The 23,678-nt window shown below is 43.7% G+C and overlaps 1 protein-coding gene across 15 annotated transcripts in view; it reads left to right on the forward strand.

Annotated features, from left to right (window-relative positions):
- The window catches only part of sorbs2b (sorbin and SH3 domain containing 2b), an 82,522-nt gene that overhangs the window by 41,037 nt on the left and 17,807 nt on the right, over positions 1–23,678 (forward strand). For 12 of the 15 annotated variants that reach the window (XM_036970457.1, XM_036970459.1, XM_036970455.1 and 9 more), the window contains 9 exons: positions 3,502–3,568; positions 4,477–4,527; positions 4,704–4,947; positions 5,484–5,598; positions 8,553–8,639; positions 9,598–9,630; positions 18,942–18,991; positions 19,773–20,074; positions 20,468–22,168. In XM_036970457.1, the coding sequence (XP_036826352.1) occupies positions 3,502–3,568; positions 4,477–4,527; positions 4,704–4,947; positions 5,484–5,598; positions 8,553–8,639; positions 9,598–9,630; positions 18,942–18,991; positions 19,773–20,074; positions 20,468–22,168 (2,650 nt within the window). The remainder of the gene's footprint in view (positions 1–3,501; positions 3,569–4,476; positions 4,528–4,703; positions 4,948–5,483; positions 5,599–8,552; positions 8,640–9,597; positions 9,631–18,941; positions 18,992–19,772; positions 20,075–20,467; positions 22,169–23,678) is intronic. The other 3 variants (XM_036970462.1, XM_036970470.1, XM_036970460.1) reach the window with 2 other exon arrangements.

Consider the following 23,678-nt stretch of genomic DNA (forward strand, 5'->3'; position numbering starts at 1 on the left):
TGACAAAGAATGTGTCCCAAATGGAACCCTATATAGAGAATATGATATATAGGGAATAGGCTATATAGGGAATATGTTAAATGGGGAATAGTCTATATAGGGAATAGGCTATATAGGGAATAGGATATATAGGGAATAGGATATATAGGGAATAGGCTATATAGGTAATAGGCTATGTAGGGAATAAGCTATATAGGTTATATATGGAATAGGATATATAGGGAATAGGCTATATAGGGAATAGGCTATATAGGGAATGGGCTATATAGGGAATATGATATATAGGGAATAGGCTATATAGGGAATAGGCTATATAGGTAATAGGCTATGTCGGGAATAGGCTATATAGGATATATATGGAATAGGATATAAAGGGAATAGGCTATATTGGGAATAGGATATATAGGGAATAGGCTAAATAGGGAATAGGCTAAATAGGGAATAGACTACATAGGGAATAGGATATATAGGGAATAGGCTATATCGGGAATACGATATATAGGGAATAGGCTATATAGGGAATAGGCTAAATAGGGAATACACCATATAGGGAATAGGCTATATAGTGAATAGGGTAATAGGGTATACGGGGAATAGGGTATATAGGGAATATGGTGCCATTTGGGACACACAGAGTATACTGCTACTACAGTGGAGGATAGGGCTTACCTCTATTTCATACCAGGGTTCACAAGGTACTTGAGGTGCTTAAAGTACTTGAATTTGGCACTCTGAAATTCAAGTACTGGAATACCTTGAAAATCAGACGTTTTCTCAAGTTTATACTTGAAAAGTACTTGAATAAAAATGAGAGGAGAACAGAAAATGATCAAATATTTTAATATGAAAAACATTACAAAAATGTATTGGTCCTTCGAATACATTTCCAGGCAGACTACAGAGTTTTATTTCCTCATGCGTTTTGTGCTGTGTTTGCCAGGGGAGCTCGCTCATTCCACCCACACTGCCACTCAGCCCAGGCAGGTAGAGAACTGACTGATTAGGTGCCAACAAAAAATCGATAGCTAAAATGTTAGGCAAATGTAGATACAAGCCTGCCTGGCAAGATATTGATGTTTATGAATGGGTTTTGCCAGACCCAGCCTGGGATGTAGTGGAGGATAAACACACCTTTTTATTTGTGAAATAGCGTTTACGCACCTTTTTATTTAGTTAATTATCATTATTTCACTTAGTATTATTATTATTGCTCAACGCTCAGAAGGCTTCTCAATCTGAGTTCTAATCGTTGATCAATGCTCAGAAGGCTTCTCAATCTGAGTTCTAATCGTTGATCAATGCTCAGAAGGCTTCTCAATCTGAGTTCTAATCATTGATCAATGCTCAGAAGGCTTCTCAATCTGAGTTCTAATCGTTGATCAATGCTCAGAAGGCTTCTTGATCTGAGTTCTAATTGTTGATCAATGCTCAGAAGGCTTCTTGATCTGAGTTCTAATTGTTGATCAATGCTCAGAAGGCTTCTTGATCTGAGTTCTAATAGTTGATCAATGCTCAGAAGGCTTCTTGATCTGAGTTCTAATTGTTAATCAACGCTCTGAAGGCTTCTTGATCTGAGTTCTAATTGCGCCTACCTCTGCGAACGAGTGGAATCATGAATGATTAATGTATGCTCATTATGTTCGCCTGCTCCCCCGGATTTGCCTTGTTAGCAGTGCATTCATTCGCCACTCTGTCCAATGGGAAACTCCGCACACGACATAGACCGAGAGGTGAAACGAACTACCTCAATCCTGACCTATAGTGGAAAGTAGCGAGACGCCACTGACAATGGGAATTCATTTAACATCCCTCGACTTCTGCCGTGTCCTCCAAACAACCGGTAAATAGTCACTGATATGTCAGTCAGATGTCTAGCTAGCTAGATTGCTCAAGGACTCTGGTCATTAGCCAGGTAGCTAGCTATAACTAAGTGGCTAGAAGGATGAAGTTAGAAGCTAACGTTGCACGGAATCTGACCTCAGCAGACCTGAGCAGGAGCAGTTGACTGAAATTAAGCTAGCTATAATCAAAAGAGTTCTCTTAACAAAATACCTTTTCTTTATAGAGAGTAGTGAGACAGACAGTGGTGAGTCAGGCTGCAATGAAAGAGGCAAAGGAGATAGACAGAGAGAGGAAGCATTGAAGCCAGCAGGGAGAGAGGTTAGTTGTATAATGGTTCCCAAATAGGGTCCCCAAATAGGGCGACCCTGAGAGAGTCTTTCATCTTGTCAAACACATTAATAACTTGTTTCTCTTCAAATGGGTATAGAATACAACATTTTAGAATCAACTATGGGCCTTTTACTCTGTCGGAATTCACTTTCATGTCATTATGTGTTGGGACAGCCTGTGGGACCTACAATTTTGTGAAATATGAAGACACTTTCAATGTAAAGACAATTTAATATTATTATTTACTCTGAACAAAAACATACAACAATTTCCAAGATTTACTGAGTTACAGTTCTTATAAAGAAATCAGTCAACATCATCGGTCCTGACTTACCACTCATGTATGTAGTAAATAAGTAGTGAAACACGTATTATTGAGTAGAACTTGTGAGGTGGGGATGAATAGTAAGTAGTTGTTTTTTTTCATGAGGTTGTGGCGATATACTGTCATCTGGTGGCGACTAGAAACAATTGCATAATAGGAACTATAGCAAATTGATGGTCCTTGAAAATATACATCAGTACTTGAAAAAGTACTTGCCACTGTCTGTATGAACCCTGTATACTGTATTTATTTGTATGCGTATTTCTGCATTGTCATGATGTAGGGTGTATTTTTCTGCTAAATTAGACTAGACTACCAAGAGGGAGCTTAGTGCTTTGGGCTTATAGCTTGTTATCTATTGATAATCCAAAAGGACTTCTCTGTCAGCTTGTGGTTAAGGATAATTCAGAAAAAAATATATATTCTGAGCTACAGTGTTGCTTTGGTTCTCTACCACCACCAGAGAGATTTTTGCATAGATGAATAGAGGCTTATGTTGGTGTAAAACTCAAAAGGTAAAATGTTATAGCGTACATGTAAGTGGCTGCCTCCTATAAATCATGACTGTGTTCCTAATCTCCAATCAATGCAGGCCATCTGGCCAGGCCTGGCCGTCCCAGGACTGTATTGTGGGAGGAGAAATAGATTTTCTGTCCCTGGGGTGTTTTATGAAACCCTGGGAAAAAGCATGCCAACTGAGGTCAGATTCATTGGCCAGCCTGCAAACAACCACTTTGTATACGTCTCAAATGGTATCCTATTCCTTTCATAGTGCACTACTTTTGACCGGGGCCCTGTAGTAGAGGGAATAGGGTGACATTTGGAACACAACGTATATCTCATTATGTAATGGTAACCTGATCTAAGACATTGATATGTATACTAATACCTAATACTGTGGATGTCTCTATGTGTCCACATCTCACTACTGTGTTTTGTGGGTGTTATTTTTGGTAAAATGGTCCAGAGGGGGTTTATGATTTTGTTGTATGTTTTTCTTAAAGACCGTGGACAGGCCAAAGGACTGGTATAAATCCATGTTCAAGCAGATTCACGTGGTACACAAACCAGGTAAGAGGTCATTTCCATAATATCTTCAGGATGTAGTTCCACCTAATCCATCTCTCCACTTAGCCAGTCCCTGAGGAGAAGGGATTCTAAATGGGATAGTTATAGGGCTACAGTGACATTGGCCTACTTTGAACTACATGCATACATACATACATACCTTCATACATACATACATACATACACACACACACACACACACACACACACACACACACACACACACACACACACACACACACACACACACACACACACACACACACACACACACACACACACACACACACACACACACACACACACACACACACATACATACATACATACATACATACATACATACATACATACATACATACATACATACATACATACATACATACATACATACATAGAGAGAGGGGGGGAGAGATGACAACAGCTGACTATTTGACAATAGAGCAGCTTTGCTCAGCAGTCTGCAGCTTAGAGAAATGTCATTACTGGGAATCTGACAGTGCAGTTCCTGCATAATGTGAGCCAGCTAGTACTGACCCCACAGGGATTACACAGGTCAGGGGTCACACACATTGACAACAATGACATACAACCATATGCTTCATTTTTTTTTCATTATGTCAGCAACACCTGCACACACTACATTGGTGGTGCCTTTTGTAATACCCATATTGCATTTGAAGATGTGTTATGAGCAGTCAATTGGCTCCTTATAGCAGCCTATACAAATATGATAATTCCTGTAATATATTCATAATGCATTACACATAGATGGTGTTACCATTATCTTTGACCACACGTAGAATAGCTTAAGAAATTAATCACTGTATGAAAACAAACTAAACAGTCATTGCTTTTACACGATGAGTTGCAGTGCACAGCTAATCATCCTACTTTGGTGTTTATCACAGAAAATGAAAATATGGACCCATATAATACCACCCACACAGTAGTGAATACCGGTAAGAAATGTATTATTTCATCACATGAATCACACATGAATCAAAAGTCTGTGTGCTGAGTGCCTGGAATATGATAGAGATACATATGTCATACAAATTTCACCTTTGAATTCATGCCTACATTCTGGATTGCATCTGTTGGATGCATCTGTCACACGCATCTGTTGTTATTACAGATAGACATCATCGCTCAGCCCCAGACTATCGGCCAGCCAAGTCCTTGCAGACCCATGCTCCGCCCCAGACCCACACGTACCGGCCAATGACCAAGAGTGTGTCTGACAACAGCACGTGCAATGTCTTCAGGAACACAAATTCCTTAACCTCGCCCTCACCCATGCCCCCCACACCCCCTCCCATACTCTCATCGGCACATGTTCGAGAAAGGGAGCGCGAGAGGGACAGAGGCACAATAGACAAGTAAGACAAAATTACTTAAAAAATCCTTTCAAGGGCCTCCCGAGTGGCGCAGCGATCTAAGGTACTGCATCGCTGTGCTTGAGGCATCACTACAGACCCGGGTTCGATCCCAGGCTATGTCACAACCGGCCGTGACCGGGAGTCCCATAGGGCAGCGCACAATTGGCCCAGCGTTGTCCGGGTTAGGGGAGGGTTTGGCTGGGGGGGCTTTACTTGGCTCATCACGCTCTAGCGACTCCTTGTGGCGGGCCGGATGCCTGCAGGCTGACTCCGGTCGCCAGTTGAGTGGTGTTTCCTCTGACACAGTGGTGCGGCTTGCTTCCTGGTTAAGGAGCGTGGTTTGGCGGGTCATGTTTCGGAGGGCGCATGACTCGACCTTCGCATCTCCCTAGCCTGTTGGAGAGTTGCCGCGATGAGACAAGATTGAAATTGGGAGATAAAGGGGGTAAAATACACTAATTGAAATGATTTGGCATGGTAACTTTTGGAACAAGTGGGCCACTGCATAATAAAATGTCTCTGTATCCTCTAACAAGAAACCAATATGGACCCCCTGACAGAAAGGTGGACACCAGGAAATATCGTGCAGAACCTCGCAGCATCTTCGACTATGAACCTGGGAAATCCTCAATTTTGGAGCAGGAGAGACAGGTAAGACCAGTCACTCGCCACTAAACTAATCCCAGCAAACCGAAATTGGTTCTGTGAAAGTTCCCAGAACATTCGTTAGGTTCCTGTAAATGTTCTCATAACACAAATATTGTCTAGTTGTGCTGATGATTTATATAATGTTTGAATAAAACATTCAGCTGATGTTGCAAGAATGTTCTTTACCAGGAAACGTTTGGGGAGTGTTCTGTGGTGGTTGATACAGATGATGTGTAGAACATTTTAGTGAAAGTTAGGAGAACACTCCAAGTATATTTCATTCAAAACATCTTTTAAAAAGTGTTATAAAAAAACATTATTTCAGTGTATACAGACCTCAACTGATGTATGGAACCATTTTAAAACTACCTATGTTGGTTTAGATACAAGCATCATGAAGCCTCTAACATAATCAATTATTTTAATGTTTTTGGGATGTTGTCATCCTAATGTTAGATAAAACCCTAACTAGAACTTAATGGGAATCTTATCTAATGTTTAGGCATTGTCCCTGGTTTGCTGGGATGACATTTGAACTCAACTAAATTACCCTTGTTGATATCACTCCTCCTAGCAGGTAATTAGCAGTGGACTGTTTCAGCAGCAGACCATGTGCCCTGCAGGGTTCATCTCATTAGCTAAGTGGTTTGAAATGCACCATTGTTCTGAGCCACTTACGTGGAACAAAAACATAGTTTATTTTGTGGCAGTAATTCATTTCAGTGGCAGTGTAATTAGACTACCAAAGGTATTTACTGTTTTCCTCTTTCCAGTAGGGGAGAGTGGGGTAAGTTGAGCCATTTTTTACATTCAGCATCACTCCGTCAAGGGAAATATAATATTATTTCCAACAATGATATCTACATATATTTCAGGATGTTGTCTATCCTTGGAAATAATTCAGAATTCATGTAAACATTACAGTTTTTAAAACATAGGTTGTCCATTAAAAGTGGTCTCTTGGGACAACTTACTCTGGGTATGGGGTAAGTTAACCCGCGAGACAGGGTAAGTTAAGCTGCCTACACATTTCTGTACTGAATTAAATATTACCACTACCTTTTTAAAATCTATTTTTATTTCCCAAACACAATTCAACACAAACACAATTCAGCACATTCACGATCACTGTTTTTGCCTTTTAATAATTTTAAATATTGTTTATTAACAAAGGCTTAACACCGAACAAACACTTTGTACTTTAAACACTTTAAAACATAGGCCAGGCACTGTCAAAACCTCATAGCCAGGTCGTCATTGTAAATAACAATATGTTCTTAATTAACTTACCTGTATAAATAAAGGTGAAATATATATTTTTAAATATCCCAGCCTTGCGATAATGCCTTGCATTACGCATGGGAAGAAAACGCTTCAATTTGCTCAATTTGCCGTTGCCTCAACTTTACCCTGTGGCCATAGGCTCAACTTACCCCAAAGCAAACATGTTGACTATAATAGCCCACAAAGCTACAAGCTGCACTTTCATGCTAGGTTTAGGACCTCATATTGAAGCTTATAAAGACTCCAACTGATGTATAGAACAATCTTAAAACTACCTACATTGGCTGGATTAGGCTTGTCGTTGTTAACCCTTTACCCCAACAAACCCTTTACCCCAATAAACCCTTTACCCCAATAAACCCTTTACCCCAATAAACCCTTTACCCCAACTAACTCTTTACCCCAATAAACCCTTTACCCCAATAAACCCTTTACCCCAACTAACCCTTTACCCCAATAAACCCTTTACCCCAATAAACCCTTTACCCCAATAAACCCTTTACCCCAACAAACCCTTTACCCCAATAAACCCTTTACCCCAATAAACCCTTTACCCCAATAAACCCTTTACCCCAACTAACTCTTTACCCCAATAAACCCTTTACCCCAATAAACCCTTTACCCCAACTAACCCTTTACCCCAATAAACCCTTTACCCCAATAAACCCTTTACCCCAATAAACCCTTTACCCCAATAATCCCTTTACCCCAATAAACCCTTTACACCAATAAACACTTTACCCCAATAAACCCTTTACCCCAATAAACCCTTTACCCCAACTAACTCTTTACCCAATAAACCCTTTACCCCAACTAACTCTTTACCCAATAAACCCTTTACCCCAACTAACCCTTTACCCCAATATACCCTTTACCCCAACAAACCCTTTACCCCAACAAACCGTTTACCCCAATAAACCCTTTACCCCAATAAACCCTTTACCCCAACAAACCCTTTACCCCAATAAACCCTTTACCCCAACAAACCCTTTACCCCAACAAACCCTTTGTCCTAACTTACCCCAGTCTCCCCTAAGCTATATTACCTCAAAGCTTGCTTGAGACTGCAGACAAATACCATTGCAGTTCAGACTGAGGGTCGGTGTTATTGCTTACAAGAAGTGTATTTTAAATGTCTTGTTTCTGAGGGCTGAGATGATTCCCAATGAGTGTTGCTGCAGTGCATTCATGCTCTGTTTCTCAGTGAAAGTGTACTGTACTGCTCTGTGGATAGATCAAGGTTCATGTTGTGGTGACTTACTGCCCTCTGCTGGTGTGTTCTTGAGGTTACCCTGTGAATGAAATTAATTCGGCTGGTTATGATGGTTTAAATCCTAAGCAACCTGCCTACACATTGTTTGAAGTACAATACACCAACATAGCTACTGTAGTAGTAGGTCAAAGCTGTGTGCTGGCAACCCTTGGTAGAGCATGGGTGAAGTAGGCATTGTGGTGCTCATGTGAATTTCCTTTCTTTTTCAGCTTGAAACCAATGCCTACTTTGTTTCTAATTATATATTACTTAGTACCTTTTTGCAATTGTTTTCCCAATGTTGCTGTTCATTTGCATCCATTTTACTCTGCTGTTTATCATGGATCATTCTCACCCTTACTCTGTGTTGATTTTCCTCCGCTCCTTCCTCTCTTCTCTCCTCTCCACCCTGTCAATCCAGAATACTAGTAACTCAAACCCTACTGAGGTAGATTTAGAGGATGAGCCTTGGTATAAGTTCTTTGCTGAGCTGGAGTTTGGACGTCCGGTAAGTGAGGGCCTCTGTGGTTCTCTCCGTTAGCCAGCGCCATAAGGTGCTAATGTATTGCCCCCTGGCTGCGGCTGCTAGCACTGCAGCCCCATGGTCAGGAATGTGTGGCCATGTGTTAAGCTTGTGCCCCAGTGGGATGAACGTGTTGTGCACTATTAGCATAATAGCATGTCACAGGTGTCCCAAATGGCACTCTACTCCCTTTATATTGCATTACAGGGAATAGGGTGTCATTTGGGAGGCAAGCACAGTGGTTGTGTTGTTCCACTGATGAGTTAAATACTTGACCTCTGTCTGAAGAGAAGCCAGAAATAACTGGCTGAAATGGGCAACAAAATATATAATAATTGACAATGATGATGTCAGTCCATTGACGGGGACTAAAAATGTAATATTTCTGCTCAGTTCATCCAACATTTTAGCAACGTGTTGTCACAGACCTGTGGTGTGATTAGGCTTGTTGTTGTTTTACATGCTTGACTGTTTGGACCTCACAGCAGTAGGGTCGAGGCTGCACAATTCACTGATGTGGAACGCATGTTTGCAGTGAGGTTGTCATTTAGCACAAGAGTGAATCACATGATCTATGGTGTGTAAGACTGCTTGCCATATACTCTTTGGACCTGCCTCACAGCAACTGCTTGAGCACTCTGTGACTTTCAACACATTTTCATTTGATTGCTTATGCATGTTTGACAGTAGCTTCTTGATCGAGCTTATTCATCCTTCCTTTTCTTACTTTTGCTGTGTTTGGTGTGTGTTGTGTTCACGTTTGGACAAGCATTCACAAGTGTTTATTTCTTTGTACACACAAGAGTTGTGTAGGTGCACAGCTGTGTGTGTGAGTGATCTTTAACCATGTAACTCTCTCCACATGTTCCTTCTCATGATGCCCCTGCCTCCTCTTCCTCCACTTCCTCCTTCTCATCTCCTCATCCTCTGCCTCTGGGTTCAGCCTCCTAAAAAACGTCTGGATTATATAGTTGAGGTAAACATGCCACTGCATGCCTGTTATTTAGCCCCTACTGTTTATGTGGAGAGGTACAGCAGTAGTAGTAGTAGTAGAGGTACAGCAGTAGTAGTAGTAGTAGAGGTACAGCAGTAGTAGAGGTACAACAGTAGTAGTAGTAGTAGTAGTAGAGGTACAGCAGTAGTAGTAGTAGTAGAGGTATAGCAGTAGTAGTAGTCGTAGAGGTACAGCAGTAGTAGTAGTAGTAGTAGTAGAGGTACAGGTACAGCAGTAGTAGTAGTAGTAGAGGTACAGCAGTAGTAGAGGTACAACAGTAGTAGTAGTAGTAGTAGTAGTAGAGGTACAGCAGTAGTAGAGGTACAGCAGTAGTAGTAGTAGTAGTAGTAGAGGTACAGCAGTAGTAGAGGTACAGCAGTAGTAGTAGTAGTAGAGGTACAGCAGTAGTAGAGGTACAGCATTAGTAGTAGTAGTAGAGGTACAGCAGTAGTAGAGGTACAGCAGTAGTAGTAGTAGAGGTACAGCAGTAGTAGCAGTAGTAGAGGTACAGCAGCAGTAGTATTAGAGGTACAGCAGTAGTAGTAGTAGAGGTACAGAAGTAGTAGTAGTAGTAGTAGAGGTACAGCAGTAGTAGTAGTAGTAGTAGAGGTACAGCAGTAGTAGTAGTAGTAGTAGAGGTACAGCAGCAGTAGTAGTAGTAGTAGAGGTACAGCAGTAGTAGTCGTAGTAGTAGAGGTACAGCAGTAGTAGAGGTACAGCAGTAGTAGTAGTAGTAGAGGTACTGCAGTAGTAGTAGTAGGGGTACAGTAGTAGTAGAGGTACAGCAGTAGTAGAGGTACAGCAGTAATAGTAGTAGTAGAGGTACTGCAGTAGTAGTAGTAGTAGTAGGGGTACAGTAGTAGTAGAGGTACAGCAGTAGTAGTAGTAGTAGAGGTACAGCAGTAGTAGTAGTAGTAGAGGTACATCAGTAGTAGGCGTACAGCAGTAGTAGTAGTGGTAGTAGTAGAGGTACTGCAGTAGTAGTAGTAGTAGGGGTACAGTAGTAGTAGAGGTACAGCAGTAGTAGTAGTCGTAGAGGTACAGCAGTAGTAGTAGTAGTAGTAGAGGTACAGCAGTAGTAGTAGTAGTAGAGGTACAGCAGTAGTAGAGGTACAACAGTAGTAGTAGTAGTAGTAGAGGTACAGCAGTAGTAGAGGTACAGCAGTAGTAGTAGTAGTAGTAGAGGTACAGCAGTAGTAGAGGTACAGCAGTAGTAGTAGTAGTAGAGGTACAGCAGTAGTAGAGGTACAGCAGTAGTAGTAGTAGTAGAGGTACAGCAGTAGTAGAGGTACAGCAGTAATAGTAGTAGTAGAGGTACAGCAGTAGTAGCAGTAGTAGAGGTACAGCAGCAGTAGTAGTAGAGGTACAGCAGTAGTAGTAGAGGTACAGAAGTAGTAGTAGTAGTAGTAGTAGAGGTACAGCAGTAGTAGTAGTAGTAGTAGAGGTACAGCAGCAGTAGTAGTAGTAGTAGAGGTACAGCAGTAGTAGTAGTAGTAGTAGAGGTACAGCAGTAGTAGTAGTAGTAGTAGAGGTACAGCAGTAGTAGAGGTACAACAGTAGTAGTAGTAGTAGTAGTAGTAGAGGTACAGCAGTAGTAGAGGTACAGCAGTAGTAGTAGTAGTAGTAGAGGTACAGCAGTAGTAGTAGTAGTAGTAGAGGTACAGCAGTAGTAGTAGTAGTAGTAGTAGAGGTACAGCAGTAGTAGAGGTACAGCAGTAGTAGTAGTAGTAGAGGTACTGCAGTAGTAGTAGTAGTAGTAGGGGTACAGTAGTAGTAGAGGTACAGCAGTAGTAGAGGTACAGCAGTAGTAGTAGTAGTAGAGGTACTGCAGTAGTAGTAGTAGTAGGGGTACAGTAGTAGTAGAGGTACAGCAGTAGTAGTAGTCGTAGAGGTACAGCAGTAGTAGTAGTAGTAGTAGTAGAGGTACAGGTACAGCAGTAGTAGTAGTAGTAGAGGTACAGCAGTAGTAGAGGTACAACAGTAGTAGTAGTAGTAGTAGTAGTAGTAGAGGTACAGCAGTAGTAGAGGTACAGCAGTAGTAGTAGTAGTAGTAGTAGAGGTACAGCAGTAGTAGAGGTACAGCAGTAGTAGTAGTAGTAGAGGTACAGCAGTAGTAGAGGTACAGCATTAGTAGTAGTAGTAGAGGTACAGCAGTAGTAGAGGTACAGCAGTAGTAGTAGTAGAGGTACAGCAGTAGTAGCAGTAGTAGAGGTACAGCAGCAGTAGTATTAGAGGTACAGCAGTAGTAGTAGTAGAGGTACAGAAGTAGTAGTAGTAGTAGTAGAGGTACAGCAGTAGTAGTAGTAGTAGTAGAGGTACAGCAGTAGTAGTAGTAGTAGTAGAGGTACAGCAGCAGTAGTAGTAGTAGTAGAGGTACAGCAGTAGTAGTCGTAGTAGTAGAGGTACAGCAGTAGTAGTAGTAGTAGTAGAGGTACAGCAGTAGTAGAGGTACAGCAGTAGTAGTAGTAGTAGAGGTACTGCAGTAGTAGTAGTAGGGGTACAGTAGTAGTAGAGGTACAGCAGTAGTAGAGGTACAGCAGTAATAGTAGTAGTAGAGGTACTGCAGTAGTAGTAGTAGTAGTAGGGGTACAGTAGTAGTAGAGGTACAGCAGTAGTAGTAGTAGTAGAGGTACAGCAGTAGTAGTAGTAGTAGAGGTACATCAGTAGTAGGCGTACAGCAGTAGTAGTAGTGGTAGTAGTAGAGGTACTGCAGTAGTAGTAGTAGTAGGGGTACAGTAGTAGTAGAGGTACAGCAGTAGTAGTAGTCGTAGAGGTACAGCAGTAGTAGTAGTAGTAGTAGAGGTACAGCAGTAGTAGTAGTAGTAGAGGTACAGCAGTAGTAGAGGTACAACAGTAGTAGTAGTAGTAGTAGAGGTACAGCAGTAGTAGAGGTACAGCAGTAGTAGTAGTAGTAGTAGAGGTACAGCGGTAGTAGAGGTACAGCAGTAGTAGTAGTAGTAGAGGTACAGCAGTAGTAGAGGTACAGCAGTAGTAGTAGTAGTAGAGGTACAGCAGTAGTAGAGGTACAGCAGTAATAGTAGTAGTAGAGGTACAGCAGTAGTAGCAGTAGTAGAGGTACAGCAGCAGTAGTAGTAGAGGTACAGCAGTAGTAGTAGAGGTACAGAAGTAGTAGTAGTAGTAGTAGTAGAGGTACAGCAGTAGTAGTAGTAGTAGTAGAGGTACAGCAGCAGTAGTAGTAGTAGTAGAGGTACAGCAGTAGTAGTAGTAGTAGTAGAGGTACAGCAGTAGTAGTAGTAGTAGTAGAGGTACAGCAGTAGTAGAGGTACAACAGTAGTAGTAGTAGTAGTAGTAGTAGAGGTACAGCAGTAGTAGAGGTACAGCAGTAGTAGTAGTAGTAGTAGAGGTACAGCAGTAGTAGTAGTAGTAGTAGAGGTACAGCAGTAGTAGTAGTAGTAGTAGTAGAGGTACAGCAGTAGTAGAGGTACAGCAGTAGTAGTAGTAGTAGAGGTACTGCAGTAGTAGTAGTAGTAGTAGGGGTACAGTAGTAGTAGAGGTACAGCAGTAGTAGAGGTACAGCAGTAGTAGTAGTAGTAGAGGTACTGCAGTAGTAGTAGTAGTAGGGGTACAGTAGTAGTAGAGGTACAGCAGTAGTAGTAGTAGTAGAGGTACAGCAGTAGTAGTAGTAGTAGTAGAGGTACAGTAGTAGTAGTAGTAGTAGAGGTACAGTAGTATTAGTAGTAGAGGTACAGTAGTAGTAGAGGTACATCAGTAGTAGGCGTACAGCAGTAGTAGTAGTGGTAGTAGTAGAGGTACTGCAGTAGTAGTAGTAGTAGGGGTACAGTAGTAGTAGAGGTACAGCAGTAGTAGTAGTAGTAGAGGTACAGCAGTAGTAGTAGTAGTAGAGGTACAGTAGTATTAGTAGTAGAGGTACAGTAGTAGTAGAGGTACATCAGTAGTAGGCGTACAGCAGTAGTAGTAGTAGTAGTAGTAGAGGTACAGTAGTAGTGGTAGTATAGGTACAGTAGTAGTAGTAGTAGTAGTAGAGGTACAGCAGTAGTAGAGGTACAACAGTAGCAGTAGTAGAGGTACAGCAGTAGTAGTAGTAGAGGTACAGCAGTAGTAGTAGTAGAGGTACAGCAGTAGTAGTAGTAGAGGTACAGCAGTAGCAGTTTTAGAGGTACAGCAGTAGCAGTTTTAGAGGTACAGCAGTAGCAGTAGTAGAGGCACAGCAGTAGTAGAGGTACAGCAGTAGTAGTAGTAGAGGTACAGCAGTAGCAGTTTTAGAGGCAAAGCAGTAGTAGTATTATTAGTACAGTAGTAGCAGTACAGCAGCAGTAGTGCCCCACCTGGCGCTGAAACTACTCTCAACAAAGCCTGAAACTACTCTCAGGGAAGCCTGAAACTACTCTCAGGAAAGACTGAAACTACTCTCAGCAAAGCCTGAAACTACTCTCAGCAAAGCCTGAAACTACTCTCAGGAAAGACTGACACTACTCTCAGGAAAGACTGAAACTAATCTCAGGAAAGCCTGAAACTACTCTCAGGAAAGCCTGAAACTACTCTCAGCAAAGCCTGAAACTCCTCTCAGGAAAGACTGAAACTACTCCCAGGAAAGACTGAAACTACTCTCAGGAAAGACTGAAACTAATCTCAGGAAAGGCTGAAACTACTCTCAGGAAAGCCTGAAACTACTCTCAGGAAAGCCTGAAACTACTCTCAGCAAAGCCTGAAACTCCTCTCAGGAAAGACTGAAACTACTCTCAGCAAATCCTGAAACTACTCTCAGGAAAGACTGACACTACTCTCAGGAAAGACTGAAACTACTCTCAGGAAAGCCTGAAACTACTCTCAGGAAAGACTGAAACTACTCTCAGCAAAGCCTGAAACTACTCTCAGGAAAGACTGAAACTACTCTCAGGAAAGACTTGAACTACTCTCAGGAAAGCCTGAAACTACTCTCAGGAAAGACTGAAACTACTCTCAGGAAAGACTGAAACCACTCTCAGGAAAGCCTGAAACTACTCTCAGGAAAGACTGAAACTACTCTCAGGAAAGACTGAAACTACTCTCAGCAAAGAGTGAAACTACTCTCAGGAAAGCCTGAAACTACTCTCAGGAAAGACTGAAACTACTCTCAGGAAAGACTGAAACTACTCTCAGCAAAGAGTGAAACTACTCTCAGGAAAGCCTGAAACTACTCTCAGGAAAGACTGAAACTACTCTCAGCAAAGCCTGAAACTCCTCTCAGGAAAGACTGAAACTACTCTCAGCAAAGCCTGAAACTACTCTCAGGAAAGACTGACACTACTCTCAGGAAAGACTTGAACTACTCTCAGGAAAGCCTGAAACTACTCTCAGGAAAGACTGAAACTACTCTCAGGAAAGACTGAAACCACTCTCAGGAAAGCCTGAAACTACGCTCAGGAAAGACTGAAACTACTCTCAGGAAAGACTGAAACTACTCTCAGCAAAGAGTGAAACTACTCTCAGGAAAGACTGAAACTACTCTCATGAAAGACTGAAACTACTCTCAGCAAAGCCTGAAACTACTTTCAGAAAAGACTGAAACTACTCCCAGGAAAGACTGAAACTACTCTCAGCAAAGCCTGAAACTCCTCTCAGGAAATGCTGAAACTCCTCTCAGGAAAAACTGAAACTCCTCTCAGGAAAGCCTGAAACTACTCTCAGGAAAGTCTGAAACTACTCCCAGGAAAGACTGGAACTCCTCTCGGGAAAGCCTGAAACTACTCTCAGGAAAGACTAAAACTCCTCTCAGGAAAGACTGAAACTACTCTCAGGAAAGACTGAAACTACTCTCAGGAAAGCCTGAAACTACTCTCAGCAAAGCCTGAAACTCCTCTCAGGAAAGACTGAAACTACTCTCAGGAAAGCCTGAAACTACTCTCAGCAAAGCCTGAAACTCCTCTCAGGAAAGACTGAAACTACTCTCAGGAAAGACTGAAACTACTCTCAGGAAAGACTGAAACTAATCTCAGGAAAGGCTGAAAATACTCTCAGGAAAGCCTGAAACTACTCTCAGGAAAGCCTGAAACTACTCTCAGCAAAGCCTGAAACTACTCTCAGGAAAGACTGAAACTACTCTCAGCAAAGCCTGAAACTACTCTCAGGAAAGACTGACACTACTCTCAGAAAAGACTGAAACTACTCTCAGGAAAGCCTGAAACTACTCTCAGGAAAGCCTGAAACTACTCTCAGCAAAGCCTGAAACTCCTCTCAGGAAAGACTGAAACTACTCTCAGCAAAGCCTGAAACTACTCTCAGGAAAGACTGACACTACTCTCAGGAAAGACTGAAACTACTCTCAGGAAAGACTGAAACTCCTCTCAGGAAAGACTGAAACTGCTCTCAGGAAAGACTGAAACTACTCTCAGGAAAGACTTGAACTACTCTCAGGAAAGCCTGAAACTACTCTCAGGAAAGACTGAAACTACTCTCAGGAAAGACTGAAACCACTCTCAGGAAAGCCTGAAACTACTCTCAGGAAAGACTGAAACTACTCTCAGGAAAGACTGAAACTACTCTCAGGAAAGACTGAAACTACTCTCAGGAAAGCCTGAAACTCCTCTCAGGAAAGACTGAAACTCCTCTCGGGAAAGACTGAAACTCCTCTCGGGAAAGACTGAAACTCCTCTCGGGAAAGACTGAAACTCCTCTCAGGAAAGGCTGAAAGTTTACTGAAAGTCTCTTTTACTCCCCAGAACACAGTCACCATTGTTTGTTTTCTTTTTCATAGTGTTTCTTTGTCATGTCATTGATTCAAAGCAGTAGGTTAACGGGCAAGTCAGTTGTTGAGGCTACAGCCATTGTCAACTGCCATGTTTGCTTTTGAGAGTATTACATTATATAATTTGATAATGTGTATAGTCTATATGTCTTAGCTAGAGACAGTATTAATCTTAGCTCAGCATTTAGGACATTTAGGTTCAATAGGCTCTGACAGAGACCTTTATGTGTACATGTTTACTAGAGTATCATGTTACATACTGAACAAAAATATAAACACAACATGTAAAGTATTAATTTCTCTATCATATGCCGCCTCCAACGTAATTTTAGAGAATTTGGCAGTACTGTACGTACAACCGGCCTCACAACCGCAGATCATGTGTAACTATGCCAGCCCAGGACCTTCACATCCGGCTTCTTCAGCTGCGGGATCGTCTGAGACCAGCCACCTGGACAGCTGATGAAACTGAGGAGTATTTATTTCTGTAATAAAGCCCTTTTGTGGGGAAAAACAAATTCTGATTGGCTGGGCCTGGCTCCCAAGTGGCTGTGCCTATGGCTGCGCCACTGCCCAGTGATGCGAAATCAATAGATTATGGCCTAATTTATTTATTGTTCAATTGAAATTGTTGCATGTTTTATATTTTTGTTCAACATATATCCAGTTTCACCCACATTTTTTCTGACTAGGTAAAGTAGCTTAAAGTAGCTTTCCGCCTTACTGACGAGGTAAAGTAGCTTAAAGTAGCTTTCCCCCTTACTGACGAGGTAAAGTAGCTTAAAGTAGCTTTCCGCCTTACTGACGAGGTAAAGTAGCTTAAAGTAGCTTTCCCCCTTACTGACGCGGTAAAGTAGCTTAAAGTAGCTTTCCCCCTTACTGACGAGGTAAAGTAGCTTAAAGTAGCTTTCCCCCTTACTGACGCGGTAAAGTAGCTTAAAGTAGCTTTCCCCCTTACTGACAAGGTAAAGTAGCTTAAAGTAGCTATCCCCCTTACTGACAAGGTAAAGTAGCTTAAAGTAGCTTTCCCCCTTACTGACGAGGTAAAGTAGCTTAAAGTATCTTTCCCCCTTACTGACGAGGTAAAGTAGCTTAAAGTAGCTTTCCCCCTTACTGACGAGGTAAAGTATCTTAAAGTAGCTTTCCCCCTTACTGACGAGGTAAAGTAGCTTACAGTAGCTTTCCCCCTTACTGACGAGGTAAAGTAGATTAAAGTAGCTTTCCCCTTACTGACGAGGTAAAGTAGCTTAAAGTAGCTTTCCCCCTTACTGACGCGGTAAAGTAGCTTAAAGTAGCTTTCCCCCTTACTGACGAGGTAAAGTATATTTTGTCTGCCAGTGAATGTTACAGTAACTTCTTTGAGATAACATCACAAATAAGGACTTAAACACTGTAAGGTAGGATTTGTTTCTTTGAATTGTCAGTAAGGGGGAAAGTACTAGATAGGTACTGTACATGATTGATTTGCCATGTACAATGTCTGTACTTCACAGGCAGTGTGATGAATATCACTTCTGATGATACAGCGCTGTCTGTTTTCCGTCTATAGACCAAGTTTGCTATGTATCTCATACCTTGCAAAGTAGCTATTTTACTGTAAGAGTAAGTTACACACTCATCTCAAATAATACAACTTTACGTGGTCATTAAATGAATTATATGATGAATATATTGGAGGAAGCCACTGTAGAAGTTATGGCAGGAGGTAGGGAGCTAGGATATCGTATAATCAACCATAGAGCTTCCTGGACCTGAGACAGATCGTCATGGGGGGTCTTGGCCCGTCCAATGACGTGTTTGCCTGTGCGGTAGCTGTCACTTAGAACAGTATTTATGTTTACCGGTCACCAGTCTGTCACAGTGACACTCCATTCCTGGCAACCGGCATCAGGTCTACTTTTAAAGAGGGTTTTAAAAAATGTGCGGGGCTCTGTTGGGCAGAGAGAGAAAGAGGCAACTAATGAACTATTACCAGGCTTCTGCCTCAGTAGCAGGGGGAATGGTCATCTTCTCCAGCCAGGTGTACAAGGAGTTCCCTGCCTTGTTCGACATTGAAACTCTCGTAAGTGAATCATCGGTGTAGGTTTTTGACAGGGGAACATACCCTTTTCACATTGACAGAAACCAAGGAAAAATGTTAAAGGTTGACGTTGGAAGGTATTCAATTCAGCATTTCATAGATGTTTCCAAAACCTTGTGTTCTCAGACAGAGGCTGCTGTTAGAGGGTGCTGGGTATAGTATCTTTCTGAAGGAGCTCTGTTTGTTTACAGTCTGTCTGTTCACTTGTGTTCTCAGACAGAGGCTGCTGTGAGAGGGTGCTGGGTATAGTATCTTTCTGAAGGAGCTCTGTTTGTTTACAGTCTGTCTGTTCACTTGTGTTCTCAGACAGAGGCTGCTGTGAGAGGGTGCTGGGTATAGTAGCTTTCTGAAGGAGCTCTGTTTGTTTACAGTCTGTCTGTTCACTTGTGTTCTCAGACAGAGGCTGCTGTGAGAGGGTGCTGGGTATAGTAGCTTTCTGAAGGAGCTCAGTTTGTTTACAGTCTGTCTGTTCACTTGGCACTCAAGCTGCTCTCTGCTCGCTTTCAGAGTTCCCTCCAACAGGCCTCTACAGACAGGAACACAGACAGGCCATCAAGGTAAGTCAGATCCCTCTCTATTAAACAACCATTGATTCTCAAGAGTCTATAGCAAATTATGTTGACACATCTTTAACAAAATGGCCCAGACTCTTTGCTTTGTGTGGAGTTTGTCAGGCAACACCTTACCCAGTGTACTGTATATATGGAGCGGTGTGCTCTGAGTGGGACAGCTGGAATAGCCGTGCCCTTGAGTGCTGTCAGCTCAGCCATGAATCTCAGCCCCCCCTACACCTCTTCCACTGTGGCCCGCTAGGGCAAATCTATACTTGTCATCACTCACAGCTCTGTCTTCCAAGTGGGCGTACTGTAATAAACATTATAGCCTACTGTAACAGTATGGATACAGTCAGTAGACAACTGTTATCTGAAGAAGAGTTGTTGATGAGGCTCACATTCACATCTCATACTGGGAATTATGTTTCATCCCATGAGGAGGAATGGTTTGTGTGTGGAATACTGGTCATTTTAAAGACTCATTAGGAGGCATGCTGTTGTCTGGCAAAATAACACTAAACCGAAGTTGATGATGTATGAAAATAAATACAAACGTAAGCAATTTACTGTTGGTCTATTTTGATTACACTACTGTTCAAAAGTTTGGGGTCACTTAGAAATGCTAACAATGTCTACACTGTATTTCTGGTCCAATTTATGTTATTTTAATAGACAAAAAATGTGCTTTCAAAATCAAGGAAATTTCTATGTGACCCCAAACTTTTGAACGGTAGTATAGCTTGAATTAATGTGTGGCAAACTCAGGACTTAACCTATCTATCAGTGTCCACAGCTCAACCAGTGACTACAGGAAGAGGAGGAAGTCCGAGGTAACAGCCCAGCAGCCCAGACCAGCCAGCACCCTGACCACAAGCCAGAGTACATCCAGCAGCCTGTCAGGGCCCAATAGCACCACCAGCCACAACCCAGTCTCCTGGCCTGTAGAATCTCCCCGTAGCAGCAGTTACAGCAGCGGCCTCAACTCCTCAGGACGGCCCTCTGAACCCCCACGTAGCAGTAGTTACAGCAGCGGCCTACGCAAGCCTGTGGCAAGCTCCTCCCCTGCCTCCCCCTCCAAAGCCAAAGGTAGGGCCCCTCTCTGAACCTCACTGGTTTGATAGAACTGAGATACTGAAACAGACCACATCAACAGTTGCTTAGACTTATGTATTTCAATTTAAAAAGCAGTGTAACGTTTGTCTTGGAATGAGAAGTTTTAAAGTGTAGTGCATGCTTTGTACATTAATCTATGAGTGCTATGGAATACTTTATCCTCTGTGTACTATTTCCTCTCTGTGGCTAACAACCGTCTGCCACTCAGCTATGTATAAACATTATATTCTTATCAGCTTTTTTTTATTGTATGTCTCTCTAACCCCCCTCTGTCCTCAGCTCTTCCTGGCTGATTTCCACGTGAACCTTTTAATGTCTTCTCATGTCTCTCTCTTACCATGCTGCTCTTGGTGGATATACCTTAAGGTGGGGATATTAGCAACACCTACTCAGCCCATTTCAGTTGTCCAGGTCCCTCTCCAGGTCCCAACCACAATACCTCACATAACTCAGTGTTTCCTTGTCTTAATGATGAGGCTTTTGACTGTGTTGAGCCCCCTGAGGGCTCTGATGAGAGCCCTGATGTGTGCCTGAAGAACGGCTGGCAGGCTCATATCCAGAGCCAGAATGCCGAGGCTTGGAGCTCTGCAGAGGAAAAGCCAACCTCTCCCAAACTCAAGTCCTGGAGCTGTGACGACCTCCTGGCAGAAGATAGAGGATGTCCGGGAGGTTCTGTAGGTTCACAGGTTCGCTCCGAGAGTGTAGACTTCCTGTCACGTGAGCAGCAGGGCAAAGATCTCAGCGTCTGTGACAGCCCCCTGAGAGAGCGAACCCAGCACCACTCGGCCCACGATGCACCAGGCTTCCTCAAGCTGTACAAGAAGATGCACCACATCAACAGGCAGGATCTGATAGGCTCCCAAAGCTCCCAGGTCATCTGCTCTGTGAAAGCCCGGATCCTGGAGTACGAGAGCGAGCTGCACAAGGACCGGCTGGCCGGCTGGAGGGGCTACAGCGAAGAGGTGCCCCAGGACATGGTGCACAACAGGATCTCTGAGTTCGAGAGCCTCATCCAGAAGTCTAAGTCCATGCCCAACCTAGGGGGTGGGGGTGAGGGTGAGGTTACCCCGGGGGGCCCGTCCGGGAAGGGCAGCAGCCCCCAGCGATGCTTCTCCATCGAGTCCCTGCTAGACGAGGACCCCCCTGCCAGGAACCGCCCTGAGGGCCAGCCACACTACCCCAGGATCAACGCCCCCACTACCAACAACTGTGTGCCCATCCACATCCAGATCACTGGAGACCACCACCACGTCTACCCCCAGAGACCAGCTTCCCAGCAGGAAGTCTACTCAGACAGTGATCACGACGCCATCAGGTCCAATCTCAGTGACTTCATCCAGATAGAGGGATCTTCCTTCTGTAGTGAGAGTGACTACGACCGCTGCTCTCGGACGTCGTCTGAGAGCCCCTACGGCTCAGGCCACTATCACCACCAACACCGTCATCATAACCTTAACCATAACCAGCAGAAGCACCTGGTCAGCAACTGTAAGGGCCGATGCCCTGCCTCCTACACACGCTTCAGCACCATGCTCAAACACGAGAGGGCCAAGCAGCTGACAGCCGAGGACCCAGAGTCAGCCCAGTCCAAGCTGGCCTTCCTTGTGAGTCCGGTACCGTTCAGGAGGAAGAGGGGCTCCCCTCCCCACAGCCACAGGCAGGCCGTCTCCACCCACAGCAGGCCCCCTCCCTGCTATAAGAGCTCCATGTGCGAGGCTCTGGACGAAGCCCTGAGGGACATCTATGAACACATCCGGGCCGAGAGGAGGAGGGGCAGCCTGCCCGACAACAGAATCCTCCACAAGCTCCTGGACGAGCTGCTGCCAGACATCCCAGAGAGGAGCTCCTCCCTCAGGGCACTGTGCAGACACAGCCCCAGCCCGGGACCCAGCCCCGTCCCTGGGCCCCAGACCCTGGAGCAGGAGCAGCCATACCCCTCTCAGCCTGACGGCATGCCCAGCCCAACCTGCTACCAGCCTGAGTACAGCCGCCTCTCACACAGTGCCTCCTATCACCTCACAGACCCCAACAACAACAGCCATGTCTGTGAAGATGACTACTACCAAGGTGGATGGTTCTCATAAACACACCCACCAGTCCCCTCCCATCTCCCCCGACCCACCTCTTTCTCACCTTATGGGTCGTCGTTGTAGTTTGAGTTCTTTCCATTTCCCCTCCTGTCCCCTGCACCACTACCATTCTCCACCCGTCTTCGGAGTATTGTTCTTGAGTAGTGACCTGTGAGTGGTTCCATCTTCTGGAATGTCTGAGAAGCATGATTCCCTCCAGCAAGTCACCCGCCCCCCTAACTCTGTTGTATTCATCAAGTCACCTCCCCCTAACTCTGTTGTATTCATCAAGTCACCCCCCTAACTCTGTTGTATTGATCAAGTCACCCCCCCCTAACTCTGTTGTATTGATCAAGTCACCTCCCCCCTAACTCTGTTGTATTCATCAAGTCACCCCCTTAACTCTGTTGTATTGATCAAGTCACCCCCCCTAACTCTGTTGTATTGATCAAGTCACCCCCCCCTAACTCTGTTGTATTGATCAAGTCACCCCCCCCTAACTCTGTTGTATTGATCAAGTCACCCCCCCCTAACTCTGTTGTATTGATCAAGTCACCCCCGCCCCCTTAACTCTGTTGTATTGATCAAGTCACCCCCTTAACTCTGTTGTATTGATCAAGTCACCCCCCCCTAACTCTGTTGTATTCATCAAGTCACCCCCCTAACTCTGTTGTATTGATCAAGCCACCCCCCCCTTAACTCTGTTGTATTGATCAAGTCACCCCCTTAACTCTGTTGTATTGATCAAGTCACCCCCCCTAACTCTGTTGTATTGATCAAGTCCCCCCCCCCTTAACTCTGTTGTATTGATCAAGTCACCCCCCTAACTCTGTTGTATTGATCAAGTCACCCCCTTAACTCTGTTGTATTGATCAAGTCACCCCCCTAACTCTGTTTTATTCATCAAGTCACCCCCCTAACTCTGTTGTATTGATCAAGTCACCCCCCTAACTCTGTTGTATTCATCAAGTCACCCCCTTAACTCTGTTGTATTGATCAAGTCACCCTCTCCTAACTCTGTTGTATTCATCAAGTCACCCCCCCCTAACTCTGTTGTATTGATCAAGTCACTCCCTTAACTCTGTTGTATTGATCAAGTCACCCCCCCTAACTCTGTTGTATTGATCAAGTCCCCCCCCCCTTAACTCTGTTGTATTGATCAAGTCACCCCCCTAACTCTGTTGTATTGATCAAGTCACCCCCTTAACTCTGTTGTATTGATCAAGTCACCCCCCTAACTCTGTTTTATTCATCAAGTCACCCCCCTAACTCTGTTGTATTGATCAAGTCACCCCCCTAACTCTGTTGTATTCATCAAGTCACCCCCTTAACTCTGTTGTATTGATCAAGTCACCCTCTCCTAACTCTGTTGTATTCATCAAGTCACCCCCCCCTAACTCTGTTGTATTGATCAAGTCACTCCCTTAACTCTGTTGTATTGATCAAGTCACCCCCCCTAACTCTGTTGTATTGATCAAGTCCCCCCCCCCTTAACTCTGTTGTATTGA

The sequence above is a fragment of the Oncorhynchus mykiss genome, chromosome 31 (assembly GCF_013265735.2).
Source record: "Oncorhynchus mykiss isolate Arlee chromosome 31, USDA_OmykA_1.1, whole genome shotgun sequence".
Lineage (NCBI taxonomy): Eukaryota > Metazoa > Chordata > Actinopteri > Salmoniformes > Salmonidae > Oncorhynchus > Oncorhynchus mykiss.